General features: G+C 40.0%; 1 protein-coding gene across 3 annotated transcripts in view; it reads right to left on the minus strand.

The window, feature by feature from the left end:
* Positions 1 to 18,684, minus strand: part of LOC144211535 (1-phosphatidylinositol 4,5-bisphosphate phosphodiesterase delta-3-A-like) — a 71,460-nt gene extending 52,776 nt beyond the window's left edge. For 2 of the 3 annotated variants that reach the window (XR_013329620.1, XM_077738883.1), the window contains exons 1-4: positions 18,129 to 18,680; positions 8,214 to 8,269; positions 6,918 to 7,029; positions 2,808 to 3,036 (exon numbers count right to left, since the gene is read on the minus strand). Coding sequence is in view for 2 of the 3 variants with exons in the window: in XM_077738883.1 (XP_077595009.1) it covers positions 2,808 to 3,036; positions 6,918 to 7,029; positions 8,214 to 8,269; positions 18,129 to 18,219 (488 nt within the window). In the remaining variant the exon portion in view is untranslated. Of the gene's footprint in view, positions 1 to 2,807; positions 3,037 to 6,917; positions 7,030 to 8,213; positions 8,270 to 17,696; positions 17,852 to 18,128 lie in introns of all 3 variants that reach the window. The other variant, XM_077738885.1, reaches the window with a different exon arrangement.
* Positions 18,685 to 18,785: the final 101 nt, after the last annotated feature.

The raw sequence follows: 18,785 nt of genomic DNA on the forward strand, positions 1-18,785 counted from the left end.
GATAATATAGTATTCGAAAGTATGTGTTCCAAATAAACAAGAATACACCGTGACCGGACATTTCGTCGACAGACAATTCGTCGCCGGACACTTGGTCGAACAGACAGTTCGTCGACCCCACATTTTGTCAACGGACAATTCGTCAACGGACAATTCGTCAACGGACAATTCGTCAACGGACAATTTGTCAACGGACAATTTGTCAACGGACAATTCGTCAACGGACAATTCGTCAACGGACAATTCGTCAACGGACAATTCGTCAACGGACAATTCGTCAGCGGACAATTCGTCAACGGACAGTTCGTCAACGGACAATTTGTCAACGGACAATTCGTCAACGGACAATTCAAATAGTAGCTAGCGTAACAGCCTGGTGCTGCCTGCCACCTTTCTTAAAGCTGTGTTGATGCCGATGTCTAGCGGTTTTCAAGCATCTGTTGTTAGTGCCTTTAACAACAGTGCAAGCAGACACGTTTGTCCAGGCGACCACAAACCATTCGCTAATAGGGACGTAACTAGCCCGACGCTTTAGTTAAGCCTAAGGGAATGACGGCAGGCTTAGGGTTCATTTTCGTTACTTGGTTTTTCACCGCTGCTTCGGGGGGCCTTAGAAACCAAACCGAAATTGTTTTGCAATAAACGCATGCGTGCCTTTAGCGTCTGACCCCACCCACGTCCGCCTTCTCTCTATATAAGAAGCGTGCCGGCAAGAAGTGTTCTCAGTCAGGCTTTAGAGCTTACACACGGTGATTCGCATTATAAGGCACCCTGTCCATTTGGAGAAGATTTAAGACTTTTTAGTGCGCCTTATAGTCGTGTAAATACAGAACACTTTCTGTTTCCGGTATTTAATCATTTATTTGTATTGTCGTGCCAGACTTGCTTTCCCATCTCTCAACACCACACTGGCCTTCCATTTGCTAGAAGTATGTGGTGCTCCATGGCACAAAAACCGAGGTTGGTGCACCAGCGAGTGGAGACTTTTTGCACGGCAATGCGCTCGTAACATAAAATAATCAAATTTAAATGAACTTGGATTATGATGCAGAAACACTCAAAATGAGTTTAAACTAACCTTACACTAAAATGAATTTTAATTTTGTTTTAAATTTTGATACATTTCTTCTCCCGGGTTGGCTCTATTTGCTTCGCCTCAACCCTGACTTTCAGATGCAACCATTTGCTTTTGTATTTCCTTCAAAATATTCCCAAAATGATGCACACAAATGTCCTCACAATAGGATAACGCACGGACACTTGCCAAATGTCACGGGGGGTGCTGGAGCAAATCACAGCAAACTATCGGCGCCAGGCAGAGGACACCCTGAATAGGTGGCCAATCACAGGGCGCAAAGAAATGGACAACCACTTACGCTCACACTGATACCTATGAGAGATTTAGAGTGTTTAATAATCATGCCAAGCATGTTTTTGGGATGTGGGATGAAACCGGAGTACCACAGGAAAACTCACAGAAGCCTGGGCACAATATGCAAACTCCACACAGTGAGGACGGTCGTGAATTATTTGCTATAAAAAATTACTGTACCAAAGTGATAGCCACTAATTTAATCGTTGTGTCTGGAGAGAGTCTTCACAACAATGTGTGAAAAACAGCAGGTAACGCTGGGTGTTTGCTGTATAAAAAATTCAGCTGTGTTCTGGCAGTTGTGAAGCTTTTACTAATTTGATCATTCCTGACCTATCTAGATATCCTTAACAAATATTTAGGTTAACGCCCACTTTGAGTGGATGCAATGAAGACAAGAAATGGAGTCAGAACGAGAATCTTGCCTTTTCTCGAGCCAATAAAGAGAACTGGGCATGGAAGCTTTAGTAATGTCTTACCTATATTTGTGTTAACACTTGTTTCACCAGATCTTTCAGAACTAAGAGAAGAACATCCAACAGGACTCAACTGGGACCAAACCCTCGACCCCAGAACTGTTAGGCCGACATGCTAACCACACCCCACTGTTTAAAATTTCATTTATTATATTAATTTGATTCATTTGTCATTGTGTCTATTTATATATTTACTTCTTCATTAATTTCTCTTTATATTTCCTTAGATATTCTTTTAATTTAGTTGCTCCTGTTATACCTAGTAATCTCTCGCCATTTCGCGGTTCAACTTTCGCAGTTTCACAACAAAGCGTCTTTTTCCAGGTGATTTTTTTTAAACTGTTATTAATTCAAAGTTCATAAAATGTGAAAATCCATGCTGAAATGCGCAACCAGAAGCCACTCTTGCCACTAGGACTTTTTTTATTCTTATTTTTTTAATAGGGGTGACCCTACTTCGCGGTTTTTCTATTATCACGGCCATGTCTGGCCCACATTAACCTCGATATTCTAGGGATTACTGTATATAATTTAAATTTGTTTTCAACTCTATTTTCAGCTCTATTTTATTTTTATTATTTACGGTGATAGTAAGCAGTACACTTCTTTTAAAATTCACTACCAAAGATGTATAAACAATGTATAGATTAAGTTCAGTTGCTCATAACTATATATTATACTTGACTTTACTAATGATGAGACTTGAACAACACAGCATGGATACTGTTTCTGTATTGTGTACCGTTTCCTTGTGTGCACTACATAGCTAATGCAAAAACAAACAACTTTTAATTACAAAGTTTTTTTAATATATTTTTTATATAGAATTGTGATGTAATAAATTATGACCATGGCATATTGAGGTGCATTGATATCATGAGTTTAAATGTATGGTTCAATCCATAATAAAATATTAAGTACATAAACCTGAACAGAAGCCCACACTTATATAAGGATATTGATTGAATTTCTCCTTTTGGGTCATATTATTAATCCTTCTTTGCAATCTCTGGATGCCACGGGTCCAATGAACAGCATCTTCATGGCTCTGGCAGAGAAGATCCAGATTCTTTCGTGAACCTTTGAAGATTACTGTCAAGCACCTTCCTTCGGGATCTGCACTGATTGTCTGCTGCAGTGTCTCTGAATGACAGCCCACACATATGCACTCCACCTCTGTGATGGAGACTTTTTTGTTGCAAGAGACATAGAAAAAAGAAGAAAGCACAATATAAAAGTTTTTTTTGTATCTGCTATCATATGAATTGGTGTAGTAATTCTTTATCTTTGTTCTTTTTGATTCATTCATTATCACAGTGGTTATCTTGTTAGTCGTGGGGTGCAGAATCCTATCCTTGCTGACTTTTTGTGTATTTTATAATCTTCCCCAACCACATCCCTTTACGCACTAAAATGTGAAGGTGAGAAGAGGGCAGTTACAAAAACTCTTTATAAGCTGTTGGGGCTACCAGCCAACACTTAAATAAACTCGAACACAGGAACACACACTGATGCGGATGGAATGAAAGTTAAAGGCCGCGTCTGCAGAGGCGGGGGAGTGGACAAATCAGAGGCCCGAGAGTGTGACTACTCTCCAAGCTACTCAAGGCTGTTTCCCGCTGAAAAGTTGCTTCAACGGTGGTTTTATTAGAGATAAGACAAGTCATAAAAATGGGAGGCGTCAATACAAATGAAGGAGGTGGAGTGCAAAAGGTGTAGTGCACATTTTAACCAATAGGTGTAAATTAATATTCTATTCTAGTAACCTTTAATATATCATAGTGAAATGGGTGCAAGATTATATATATAAGCATGCAAATATATTTCACATAAGCAAACGAGTGCTTCGAGATACAAAAAAAATCCAATTCACGAAATCCCTCAAAAAGTAAATGCATTTCCAAATCCGCTATTATATTTTGAAAATATCATCGCCGATGCATTGATTCTGATTTTTGAACCTTGCTACACTCTACTGGCCTCTAATTGTCCGTCTCAAAACAACCACTATCGATGTTTAAAGATTCTCTCTTACATACATGGCAACCACGGTGTATTTATGTGTGTAGATGTGTGTATGTGAGTGTATATGTTCCCTCGCTTATCGCGGTTAATGGGGACCGGGACCACCCACGATACGTGCATTTCTGCGAAGTAGGGATTCCCCTTTCAAAATGCTTAATTTGAATTTAATTCCAATTTTTTATTTATTTATTTATTTTATTTGTTTATTTTTTTACCCCTCTTATACAGTATACCATGTAGAATTCGGGTAGAGAGAGTGAAATTCATGGAATAACAAAAAAAATCTGTAAAATATGTTGTTTCAATGTAATATTTGTATTTTTTTTCCCAAAAAAAATCTGCGAAGCTCTGCGTCCGCGTTAACTGAAGCGCGAAGTAGCGGGGGAACACTGTATACAGTTGTGGTCAAAATTTTACATAAACTTGTGAAGAACTTAATGTCATGGCTCTCTTGAGTTTCCAGTTATTTTTACAACTCAGATTTTTCTCTCGAGTGATTGGAACAGATGCTTCTTTGTCACAAAAAAAACATTCATGATGTTTGGATCTTTTATGACTTGATTATGGGTGAACAAAAAAGTGATCATGTCCCAGAAGCCATCCAGAAGCTTCTGGCAAGCTTCTGGTTGAATCTTTGACCACTCCTCTTGACAGAAATGGTGCAGTTCAGTAAAATTTTATGGCTTTCTAACATGGACTTGTTTCTTCAGCATTGTCCACAAGTTCTCAATGGGGTTTAGGTCAGGACTTTGGGAAGGCCATTCGAAAACATTAACTCTAGCCTGATTTATCCATGCCATTAACATTTTTGTGTGTTTGGGGTCATTGTCCTGTTGGAACACCCAACTGCACCCAAGACCCAATCTTAGGGCTGATGACTTTAGGTTTTCTTGAAGAATTTGAAGGTAATCCTCCTTCATTATTTTATTTACTCTCTGTAAAGCACCAGTTTCATTGGTAGCAAAACAGCCCCACAGCATAATACTACCACCACCGTGCTTGACGGTGGGTGTTGGGGTTATTCTGGGATACTACTATATATGTGCACATTTAATCATTTTTGTGAAAGAGTTTCTTCAATTTGGGACTGGGCAAGCTCGAGGTCACTCTCCAGGACAGCTGGCTCCAGCTTGCGTCCTCGCTCCGAGGACTGTTCACTGGAAGATACACTTCAACCCTTTCCCCAGATACAACATCGCAATGAAGATCTGTGAATGAGGCTTAAATTTTTTTTATTCAGCGGGTGGCTATCAATCAACCTCCGGGAATACTCGCTCGGTTCGCCTGATATAGAATTGTTTTGCCAAATGGGGGCTTGTTTATTTAATTTCCAATTGTTTTTGAGTTCCGACCCTAATTGTTATTAATGAATGCCTGGTATGTGATTATTGTTGCAGTTGTGTTTTGCATATGCAATTAGATCGAATCGTTAACCTTGTAATTGTTTTGATTTGAGGCCTTAAATGGGCAGAAGACAATGCTGCTCGAGAAAATCATCTGTGACGAGGACGAAGTCAGGGTGGATTCTCTTTGCAAGATAACACTAGAGATGTGCCGTTATTGATGTCTTCCTTGTATTGTTTTATAGTTATGTTAAAGTATAATTATTAATGAACCTAACAGTAGGCATGATGTACTTGGGATTAAAGGCCTCACCTTTTCTCCTCCAAACATATGGCTGCGCATTGTGGCCAAACAGCTCAATTTTTGTTTCGTCTGACCACAGAACTTTCTTCCAGAAGGTCTTATCTTTGTCCATGTGATCAGCAGCAAACGTCAGCCGAACGTTGAGGTGCCACTTTTAGAGCAAGGGCTTCCTTCTTGCACGGCAGCCTCTAAGTCCATGGATATGCAAAACACGATTGACTGTGGACACTGACACCTTGTTTCCAGCAGCTACTAATTCTTGGCAGATCTGCGTTTTGGAGATTCTCGGTTGAATCTGCAGCAGCTTTGAACTGGCTCCAAGTTTCCTGACTTGTTCAAGTCAAGGATTCGCTTTGTTAGATCCATGCTGAGGTCCTTTGACTTTCCCATTGTAGCGTTTGACTCATACTCACTCACAAGACATGCTATGAAGCTCATTTCATAGACCTTCTAAGTCACCAAAATTATAAATCTACCAATTTCGTTATATGCCGTTTCTGGGTATGACGACAATTGGGCTTTTGTCGAGTCAATAATGATGACAAAGGCTATGTCCGATTATTATTATTATTAATTGCTATTTTGTGTTACTGTATGGACATTTATGACCCAGCAGATTTGATCAGTTTTTTTGTTAACCCATAATAAAGTTATAAAAGAACCAAACTTCAAGAATGTATTTGTGACAAAGAAGTATCTGTTCCAATCACTATCGGAAAAAAATCTGAGTCAGAGAAACTCAAGAGAGCCATGACATTATGTTCTTCACAAGTGTATGTAAACTTTTGACCAAAACTGTGTGTATATGTGTGTGTGTGTGTGAGTGTGTGTGTGTGTATATATATATATATATATATATATATATATATATATATATATATATATATATATATATATACATATACATATATACATATATACATATATATATATATATATATATATATATATATATATATATATATATATATATATATATATATATATATATATATATATATATATATATATATATATATATATATATATATATTTATATATATACATACATACATACATACACACACACACACACACACACACACACAGAGAGAGAGAGAGAGAGAGAGAGAGAGAGAGAGAGAGAGAGAGAGAGAGAGAGAGAGAGAGAGAGAGAGAGAGAGAGAGAGAGAGAGAGAGAGAGAGAGAGAGAGAGAGAGAGAGAGAGAGAGAGAGAATTATTTGCTCGAAATTTTACTCGGATCTCGAAATGCTCGTATGGCAGGCTGCTCGCACGTCTTGTGGGCGTCCTCCATCACTTGGATTAGAAATCAGTTATGTATTAATGTTGTTTTAGGTGAAATGTCATGAAATGCAAGTGTTTTTCAGTTAATATATTGTAAAAATACAAAACTTACAGGATTGTTGCTCCTTGGCTCGTTGGAAAGTTTTTCGGGACTGGCACCAAACTGTGACACCATCTTCAAGTAGCTTCAGGGTACGTTGCTTTTTCCAATGAGGCGATCGGATCTTTACAAAGGAAGGATTCATTGATTAGTTCTTATTTCTGTTGTAAACAAGCACAGCTTGCACAATCCATTCATAATGCCTTTTTGTGTACGGGTGTGAGTGTGCCTGGTTGTCTGTTTCTCGCAACATGCAGTATGATAGAAATAATAGGACTCATCCTACTTGGCAGTTTTTTGATTAACGATAATCTCTGTTCTACATTACTGTAAACTGTTTTTTTTTTTTTGTTTTTTTGTTTTACGACTGTTTTTTTGCAAATAAGTATTATTTTACTACAACTTAAAAATGACCTTTTACAATTGCATGCTTTTCAGCACATCCTTGTCACACTTTGGGACAAAAGTTCACTTGGAACACAGGCTTGCGCCCACGAGTATAAGCTGCACCCTTAAAGTTGGCTTAACACTTATTTTACAATTTCTCACGTATAAACCACACCCCTGATTCCCAATTTTCACCTCCATATTAATGATTTTAATAGGGAGTACAAATGTGTTACTTTGAAGGCAAAATCATGAGAAAAAATATCACAAGTGGTATTTCTGAGATACTGTATGAATTAAAAGCCTATTAGGGTCAATATCATAAGTTAATATACGTGACTTTGTCAATGGAAAATCTCAAATTATTCAATTTGAAAAAAGAAAAAAGTCTACTTTTTTTTTTACCAGAAGTTTAAGTAAGATGTTGTGGCAACCATATTGCTTCTAATGTCAAAATATCTCAATTCTTTCGAACAAAAAATAAAATGAAAAAATCAAAGTGGAATTCTGTTTCAATTCAAATTCAAGGCTTCTTACGTCTGGCTAGTAAGAGCATATTTAACTAGGCCTAGACGGAGGCGCCCTAGGTAAGATGGCTGTGACCCGCGGGGGCAAGCAGTTTTTTTTTAAATTCATTCCTGGACGTCCAAATTAATTTTGTTTAGTGTTTTATCTGTTTATCTCTTCTCTATTTTGAAAAAAATGACTCGATGATTCGATTGCCTCATGACTCCACGATGCCATTGCGTCATGACGTCACAGCGCCGTTTTGTCGTGAAGTCATCGTGCCATGGCGGCGTCAACTTGCAGTTTTGTGCATGTCATGTTTTTTGCGCATAAAAGCCGTACCCACGATGCAGTCATCATTTTTTGTCCGACAAAAGCAGCTTATACGAGAATGAATACCTGTATTAGTCATACCTTCACCATATTGGAACCCTTTAACATCCACTTCACATCATCATCATCCTGCAGTCCTATGAGAAACAAACAGGAACATTTCATAAGGAAAGGAAACGCAATTTATAATGTACTATAATTTTGGGTATCAATCCCTACTTCTCAGTTTGTCAATTTAAATCCATGAATGCAAACCATCCCACACCAGCTAGCAGCCATTCAGTTTGTTTACCTCTGTTCAGTATAGCAGGGACATTAAAGTATCCTTCCAAAAGCAACCATTGCTTGGAATACAAGAAAACAAAAACACTGCATAAGAATATCAGTCTGTAAAGTTTTTAGAGGACTTCATGTCTACCCAAAATGCAATAGTGTTGCTACTGTCTCTTGGGGTTCGAAGTATTCACTCATTCATTAATTTTCTGAACTGCCTATCCCAGCAAAGTAGGGGCACCAGATGTGGGGCACCCTGAATTGCAGGATAGCTTTAAGCATAGCAAAGAAGTTTGTTACTGTGGTGTAATTTTAAATGGCTGGTTGTCGTTACTATGGAGTACATTTTGGCAGCACCCCGGAGGGTGGGAAGCTTTTCATTTTATTTCCTTATTCAACCTTATTTAACCAGCTATAAACCCATTGAGATCAAGATCTCCTTACAGTCGTGGTCAAAAGTTTACATACTCGTGAAGAACAATGTCATGGCTCTCTTGAGTTTCCAGTTATTTCTAAAACTCATATTTTTCTCGGATAGAATGATTGGAACAGATACTTTTTTGTCACAAAAAACATTAATGAATTTTGGTTCTTTTATGACTATTATGGGTTAGCAGAAAAAGTGATCAAATATGTTGGCTCAAAAATATACATAGAGCAACATGAATTAGAAATGTTGGTGACGTAGAAAGTTGTGTCAGTGAAATGAGCTTCATAGCATGGCCTCTTAACTTCTTGTGAGTGATTATGAGTGGCTACAGCTGGTTACTTCTCTGAGGCAATTGAAATAGGGCTCATTAAAAGCAAACGCCCTTGAATGCTACAATGGGAAAGTCAAGGGAGCTCAGCATAGATCTGAGAAAGCAAACCCTTGACTTGAACAAGTCAGGAGATTCACTTGGAGCCATTTCAAAGCAGCTGCAGGTCCCAAGAGCAACAGTGATACCAATGGTTTGTAAGTTTAAAATGCATAGCACTGTTTTGTCACTACCACAATCAAGAAGAAAATGCAGGCCATAACCTGTTGCTAAGAGAAAATTGGTCAGGAGGGTGAAGATTCAACCGAGAATCACCAAAAAGCAGATCTGCCAAGAATTGGAAGCTGCTGGAACACAGGTGTCAGTGTCCACAGTCAAGCGTGTATTGTGTATTGCGTCCATCTCCATGGACTGAGAGGCTGCTATGCAAGAAGCCCTTTCTCCAAAAGAGGCACCTTAAGGATTGACTGAAGTTTGCTGCTGATCAGAGGTATTCAGATATAGAGGAAAGTTCTGTGGTCAGACGAAACAAAAATCGAGCTGTTTGGCCACAATGCCTGGCAATATGTCTGGAGGAGAAAAGGCGAAGCCTTTAACCCCAGGTACATCATGCCTACCGTCAAGCACGGTGGTGGTAGTATAATGCTGTGGGGCTGTTTTGCCACAAATGAAGCTGGTGCTTGTTGGGTTCATTAATAATTACCTTCGTCCGTAGTTATCAATAACTGCAGGCAGACATCTTATTCAATTATTGACATTTAATTAAATAGAAATGGATAACAACAGGTAATACCTCCGAGGGGAGAGTCAGCAAGTTCCTTACAACTTCCGAACGTCTCACCGAATAGACGTTTTCGTACGACTCTTATTGCCATGAATCAAAACAATTTACAGAGTTGTTGATCATTCCATCACGTATGAGTAAAAACAACATCTGGGACTACAATAACAATCAAAGTATTTTACCAATAACAAAAACAGGAGACTAGACCTAAACAACATTTAGATTACAACAATTATGCCTTCCTTGACCTAAGAATCATATAATAATTACATAAGGAAAAACCCGAAGTGCGTCACGAGTGTTATGGACGTGGCAGAAACAATATCTTTGTTATGGGCTCCGTTGCTGGAAATGGCAGATATCCAGTCCTTGCCCGATCAACAATCCTTGGAGAAGTCCATGTGAGAGTGGACTAGGCGGCAGTTCATGACCTCGCAACACTTTGAGAATAATAAGAGAGTGATTTAACAAAGAAATGACTTAATACAACTATATTTATAATAGTAATACAGAATAAACCCAACAGTGCTTTACAGAAAGTAAATGGGATAATGAAGGAGGATTACCTTAAAATCATTCAAGATGGTAGCGCGCACAGGTGCAGCGGCTCTATGCACCAGTTTGGTGTTTTGTTTTCACAATCTTATCGTTATTTACTAACATCTGCGAGGCAAACTTTTTCCACAGTCGCCAGGATATAATTACTCTCAGGAGGAGATACGATATATCCTTCACAAAAGATTACCAACGGAACTAAGATATCCCCGAGGACACCTCTAGACCACCGGGATCTCCCTGGATAGTCAGCCCACTCAGAGCACGACGGAGGCAGCGAAGGGAAAGAAGGCAAAAGCGCGGACTCCAGGCGGGCCTAGCTGCTAGACTAAGGATGCAACCACACCGAGCATCGCTTCCAAGTATCTTTTTGACCAACGCCAGATCCATCACCTACAAAATGGATTATTTGGAATTTCAGATTGCTACCAACAGCTTTGTCAGGAACTGCAACATTTTTCTCATCACGGAAACATGGCTACACCCGCAAATCCCTGATGCTGCGGTATAGCTAACTAGCTGGTCGCTTTTTCGAAACGATCGTTCGAAAGAATTATCAGGGAAAAGAAAAGGAAGGGGACTTTGCGCGTTCATACACAATGAATGGTGCTGCAACAGTAGGATCAGTAACACTCACTGTTCCCCGGATTTAGAGCTATTGGCGGTACGGTGCAGGTCATTTTATCTACCTAGAGATAGCGGTTGTCATAGTTATGGCCGTCTATATTCTCCGGACGCCAACGTCAGAACGGCACTTAGTCTTCTGCTAACGGCTCTAAACAAACAGCAGCTTGACCACACCGATAGGGTCTTTATTGTCGCTGGTGACTTTAACAAAGTGTGTTTAAAGACTGTTCTGTTTGTCCAGTACGCACAGTGTTACACCAGAGGAGATACAACTCTAGATCATGTTTAATCTAATATCAAACATGCTTATAGAGCCACATCCCTCCCTCACCTGGCTGGATCAGACCATTTCTGCCTGTCCTTCACCCCAGCATACACTCCACTCCTAGGCTAACAAGGCCACAAAAAAAGATAATAAAAACATGGCCCGAGGACGCCCTATCTCAGCTGCAGGACGGTTTTTCCCGCACCAACTTGGAACTTTTTGAACACCACAACCTCCAGCACTACACAGACACTGTACTTTCCTACTTCCAAAACTGCACACACAACGTCACTGTTAATAAACAGATACAGGTTTTTCCTAACTAAAAACCCTGGATGACCAATGAGACAAAGGCACTCATCAAATGCCATAACACTGCATCCAGGTCAGGGGACAAGGTACAATACAGCGCTACCAGAGCAGAGCTGAAGGAAGGCATTAAAAAGGCCAAGGCATCATATACAAGGAAAATTAAGGAACCGTTTACCAGAAAATAACCCAATGAAGATGTGGCAGGGAATACATTACCAATTACAATGACAATAATGTGTCTGTTAACGCAGATGGCTCACTAGCTGAGGAATTGAACCGTATCTTTGCCCGCTTTGAGACTAACAAACCCAGACCCAGTCTCAACATCCCCACCACTCTGCAAAAGTAGCTTCAGGAACATGAAGAATGGTAATGAGGTCTGTGAACACCAGGAAGGCTGCTGGCCCCTATGGTGTACCTGGGAAGTTGCTCAAACCCTGTGTTGACCAGCTGGCAGGTGTTTTCAATCGTTCCCTGCAACAATCCATCATTCCATCCTGCCTGAAATCTGCTACCATTATCCCTGTCCCTAAAAACCAACCATTGATAGCCTGAATGACCGTAGGCTTGTTGCACTCACACCTGTAATCATTAAATGCTTTGAAAAGTTGGTCGCCCGCCATACAAGGAATACAATCCCTCCCTCAGTTGACCCTCACCAGTTTGCTTATAGAGCAAACAGGACCACAGAGGACGCTATCGCGGTAGCTCTACACAGCACTGAGCCAACTGTGGCACCATGGGTGGGGATGCTTTTCATTGACTGTAGCTCAGCCTTCAAAAAAATAATGCTGGACATTTTGGCTCACAAACCCACCTTGGACTATCTTCCATCTGCTGTTGGATAAAGAACTTCTTAACCAACAGACCACAAACTGATAGACTTGGTCCCCACATTTCTTCTTCCATTACACTGAGCACTGGCTCCCCTCAAGGTTGTGTACTGAGTCCTCTTCTGTCCTACTACCTGTACACATACAACTGTACAGCGACCCACCAGTCTAACTCCATCATCAAATTTGCCGATGACACCACTGTGGTCGGACTCATCTCAGGAGGGGACTAGTCGGCCTACAGAGATGAGGTCAACAAACTGTCTTCATGGTGCTCGGTGAACAATCTCACACTGAACATAACAAAAACTAATGAAATAATCCTGGACAGCACAGATCTGGCCCCACTCCTCATAAATGGAGTGTGTATTGACAGGGTCAAGTCCTTCAAATTCCTTGGGGGTCCACATGAAGGATAAGCTCTTCTGGTCTATAAACACCACGGCAGTAGTGAAGAAGGCCCAGAAATGACCAGTTCCTCAGGGTAATCAGGAGGAACAACTTGGACACTAAGATTCTGGTAACCTTCTATGGAGCCACTGTGGAGAGCATCCTGGCATACTGTAATAGAGAGTGATACGCTGGAAGCACGTAAGCAGACAAAAAGGCTATGAGAGTGATCAACAGTGCCTAGAAGATCATAAGCTGCTCTCTGCTCTCACTGGAAGACATTGCCAGCCCTCGTTACCTCAGCAGAGCTGGGAACATTGTCGGGGACCCATACCATCCTAGTCACAACCTGTTCCAGCTGCTGCCCTCTGGCAGACGCTACGGGTATCACAAAGTACAAATAGGCTTGAGGACAGTTTTTTTCTTTCCCACAGCCATCAGCACTCTAAACTTGCGGTAGCACGACACACAATCCCTTCTCTGTAGAAACTTTGGGGTAAGGTAACATGAAGGACGGGTGGTGATCTGCCGCCAACTGGCTGACTGAAGGTAAGTGAGAAGGTAATGAGAGGTAAGTGATCCGTTTTTTACTCTCAAAATTTTGATCGTATCTTAGGTGAATTATTCGATCGAAATTTTTGTTGTACCACGAGCTGATTGTAGGTCGAGGTACCACTGAGTTGACAAAAGAACTATATATCCAAGCAATCACTGGGCAGTACTTTTCTACGGGTAGTTCTAATAGTAGTCGGCGGCTGCTTGCCGTAGATGCGTGAGCTGCAGAGGATGGTGTACTGTATTGACTGATTTATTACAGATTTATGACATACGGGTATGTCGAAAAATATCTGTAAGTTCGATTTTGTATTGCGCGCCTTTTTCCGAGCTTCTTTCCGCCGCTAATACCGATGCCTGGCGCTGTGAGAAATCAGCTCACCCAGCATCCACCTTCCTCTGCCCAGTTCATTGCAGAAACTTTTTCATTTTTATCATTAAATATCTCGTGCATTCATTAATCAATACGGTTGGTGAAAAGTGAAAGGCTTCTAGTGAGGGAGGTGCAAGGAAGAGGACAGCCATTTCATTTGAAACAAAAGTGGCAATAATAAAGAAGCTTGATGTGCGTGAGAAAGTGGTGAGCGTTGCACGGGAATACAACTTGAATTGATGGGCATGGGCATGGAATGGGCATGGGCATGGGCACGGGCATGGGTACGGGCATGGGCATCTCTCATTCTCTCTTCCTCCCTCTCTCCCTCCCCCTCCCTCCCTCTCTCCCTCCCCCTCTCTCTCTCCCTCCATTTCTCTCCCTCTCTCTCCCTCCCTCTCCCTCCATTTCTCTCCCTCTCTCTCCCCCTCCCTCTCTCTCTCTCTCCCTCTCTCTCCCTCTCTCTCCCTCTCTCTCCATCTCTCTCCCTCTCCCTCCCTCCTTCTCCCTCTCTCCCTCTCCCTCCCTCTCCCTCCCTCTCGCTCCCTCCCTCTTCCTCTCTCTCCTTCTCTCTCCATCTCTCTCCATCTCTCTCCCTCTCTCTCCATCTCTCTCCCTCTCCCTCCCTCTCTCCCCCTCTCTCCCCCTCTCTCAACCCTCTCCCTCCCTCCCTCTCCCTCCCTCTCTCCCACTCTCCCCCTCTCCCCCTCTCTCCCGCTCTCCCCCTCTCTCAACCCTCTCTCCCTCTATCTCTTTCTCTCTCAGTGATTTTCAGTTTTCTATCCGTCTAATTTTAGTACTATTAAACACATTTTAGTACTATAAAACCACTAGTTATTCGTTAATAGATGGCGAATTAGAAAAAAAATAAGATTGTTTTTCCCATCTAATATCCTGATTTGGATGTTTTTTTCAGAGGGTTGGAAAAAAATAATTTGTATTTTTTTTGTTCATTTCTATTGAAAAGGTCTATTTGAGTTACGATTAAATTGGCATATGAGCTCAGTTCCAGGAACAAATTAAGCTCGTATATCGAGGTACCACTGTGAATGTATTAAATATATTATTCACTGCCATATATAGTTTTCATAATCTTTGTAATAATTAATTACATCAGCCTACGCATTGGTGGTCACAACTGCTGTGCTGTGTCTCCAAGTTTAGTATATTGGGACTGCCGTGAACATACGTGAGCAATTACAAGCTTAGAAGTGGCTTCAACTAAAACCACTAAAACTGGCCCTCCCATCTTCCCCTAGTGGGCCGCCCTACTTGGGTAACTGAATTAGTTATGTAAAAGTGTGAATTCTGAAGACATTCGGTCTCCAAACCAAAAGATAACTAACAACGTATATATATTTACACATTATTTTATAGCAATGAAAAAATACATGTTGATTATAACAAATATTTCTCTTCAATGGCCAGCCAATCGCAGCGCACAAGGGGATAAACAACCATTCATGCGCAAAATCATACCTAGCGGCAATTTTAGACAGACAACCATGTACAGTGTTCCCCCGCTACTTCGCGGTTCAGCTATCGCGGACTCAGAGCTTCGCAGATTTTTTGGGGGAAAAAAATACAAATATTACATTGAAATAACATATTTTAGAGTTTTTTTTATTATAACATGAATTTCACTCTCTACCCGTATTCTATATGGTGTACTGTATACAGGGGGGTAAAAAAAATAAAAATAAAAAAATATATATATTTTTGGGGGGAAATTAAATTCAAATTAAGCATTTTTGAAGGGGAATCCCTACTCTGTGGAAATGCACTTATCGCGGGTGGTCCCGGTCCCCATTAACCGCGATAAGCGAGGGAACACTGTACACTCACACCCATACCTAGGGGCAATTTAGAGGGTCCAATCAGCCTACCATGCATGTCTTTGGGATGGGGGAGGAAACAGGAGTACCCGGAAAACCGATGAAGGCCCGGGGAGAACATGCAAACTCCACACCGGTGGACCGAACTTGATTTGAACCCACGACTGCCATCGTGAGGCTGAGGCGCTAACCACTCATTCGCCGGGCAGCCCTGTGTGTTATTACTTGAATTAATACATTAGCAAAAAAAATTATATACTTGAATTAATACATTAGCAAAAAAAATTATATATCTATCTATCTATCTATCTATATATATATATATATATATATATATATATATATATATATATATATATATATATATATATATATATATATATATATATATATATATATATATATATATATATATATATATATATATATATATATATATATATATATATATATATATATATATATATATATATATATATATATATATATATATATATATATATATATATATATATATATATATATATATATATATATATATATATATATATATATATATATATATATATATATATATATATATATATATATATATATATATATATATATATATATATATATATATATATATATATATATATATATATATATATATATATGTTTGTCTTATTCAATTAAATATAATAGACATTGAAAATAATGAAAATCAAGTTATTCTTGATCTTGCCTTTGATCACAATAAAAAATGTTTAAGTGAACCACACGTTATAAAGTAATTGCCGAGGTCTGAGTTATAGGGAGCTGAAAATAACCAAGAGACTTACAAATTGGTAGGAAAGATGGGAGGAACCGTTTTCGAGGTTTTAGTTGAAGCCACTTAGAAGCTTGTAATAGCTCACATATGTTCACAGCGGTTCCAACATGCTAAACTTGGAGACATAGCGCACAGAAGTCGTGACCACTAATGTGTAGGCTACTTAACTAATCATGTCTTGAGAAGATTATAAAAGTGCTATATATGTCAACGAAAACTATATTAGATACATTTATAGGCAATATAAAAAATATGTTGACACGGACAATGCAGTCAAACACAATGTTACAAGTTTGCAGATGATGTAATGCGACTCCATGGCTCATACTACGACATTAATTCAGTAATTCATTCGTTCATTTTCTGAACCACTTTCTCCTCACAAGGAACATGGAGGGTACTGGAGCCTATCCCCCCTGACTTTCGGGCACGAGGCGCGGCACATCCTGAATCGGTGGCCAGCCGATCAAAGAGCACGAAGAGACAACCATTCACGCTTACACTCATACCAAGGGGAAATTTGTATGTCTTTGGAATGTAGGAGGAAACCAGAGTACCCGCAGGAAACCCACAGAGCCTGGGAAGAACATGCAAACTCCACACAGGCGAACCAACCTCAATGTGAACCCAGGACCCCAGCAGCAGGACTAAGTTACAACAAAAATACACAATGCCCTCAGGCACAGGTCGTGTACATTTATTGCCACAGTGGAATTTGCATTTCAGAGTAAATAATCAAACACATGCTTTGGCGAAGAGAACTGAATAACCGAATGAGTTACCGAGGAGTAAGTCTATATTAATAACATTTAATGCAAATGTTGTGGGAATTAGAACATTTAATTATCAGTAATACAATCTGGTGTAGAGGTTCCAGAGCTGCAAACTACTCCGGAATTTCAGGAGTTTACTCGAAAATGCAGCGCAAACCCCCGGACTTCGCACAACCTCCATAAACCCCGGAAATCAAAAAAATGGTCACTATTCGGAAAAATACCATATTTCCAATTTAAATGACTCGAAATTCACACCATCGCTGCGGCTTCCGACATCTTCATACAACTGTACTGTAAACTGGGAGCATCCAGTAACAAGAGTGGATTGTGAATCATACGAGTTACTAGTTCTGATGAATGATTCGTCTTGTGTGACTTAAGTGCATATGGATTTTGTGTGAATCGCATTCTCACCGGATAAACTCCGAAAATGGGACAACGGTACTCCAAAAATGAGGTCAAGGGACGTCGGCAGCTCTGGGGTTCACTCGTCTGACTTCAATGCGGGCAGGCACGGGCTCGATTCCGCAGGTGCCGGTATGATAGTGAGTGCAAATGTTCTTCTGTCTCTGTGTACGATATGGCTGATTGGTGAGCACTCTACGCCGGTGTATTCCGCCTTTCGCCCGAAGTCAGCTGGGATAGACTCCAGTAACCCACCACAACCATGCACGTATGCGCGAAACAGAAGATGAATAAATAATTAAAAACTAATTTCTGATAATTAAATGGTCACTTTTGGACAGACGAGAAAACATTCATTTAGTAGTTGTCTCGTTTTATTGTTATTCATGTACAGATAACCAATTACTATCTTATGCATGCGTTTACAAGCAAAACACTAACCTAGACTCCTTAACGGATAGATGGCCATGGTATCGCACGTCCCGGTCCCGTTCTTGCGCACATGGGTGGCTTTCCCTCTGTTTCGTATCATATTGTTAAAAAGGGGGCCCCTGCTGTATACTTGAATCTTTCTTGCAAAGCACGTTTATTTTTTTGCCTGGTTTAACGGGCTCAGAGTCGAGCCAACCTTCTCAATGGTGACGTAGTCAAAACTGGATTTAACAAACCACTCATACATCCCCCGTTGTTCGGCGTCCAATATTTGGAAAACTTTAAAGGTTACTTTCAAAGTAAAATTTCAAAATGTTGGTTCAACATGTTAATGCGCTCGAATGATCTACATGTGACATGTTAGTGGCTAAAAAACATAGGCTACACACGATTCTAATCACAATAAAACTTTGTGAATATATGTACGTGGACTCTTTGATCAACAAAACAAAACGATTACATTTAAGACTAAGACATTTATTTTGCCCGATAACACATTTCATTGTAGTTCCGGTGTTGCATTTTCTATCGACCAGAGATTGACAAAGCAAATTCTAATCGGATTAAATTAGTGACACATTAGAAGCCCATCATTGTGGTCATTGAGCAATAAATTAAGAATGAAATGTAGATTTGTTTAAGTTTTAAAAGATTTTCACTGTCATT

Source organism: Stigmatopora nigra, chromosome 18, assembly GCF_051989575.1.
Source record: "Stigmatopora nigra isolate UIUO_SnigA chromosome 18, RoL_Snig_1.1, whole genome shotgun sequence".
Classification (NCBI taxonomy): Eukaryota; Metazoa; Chordata; class Actinopteri; order Syngnathiformes; family Syngnathidae; genus Stigmatopora; species Stigmatopora nigra.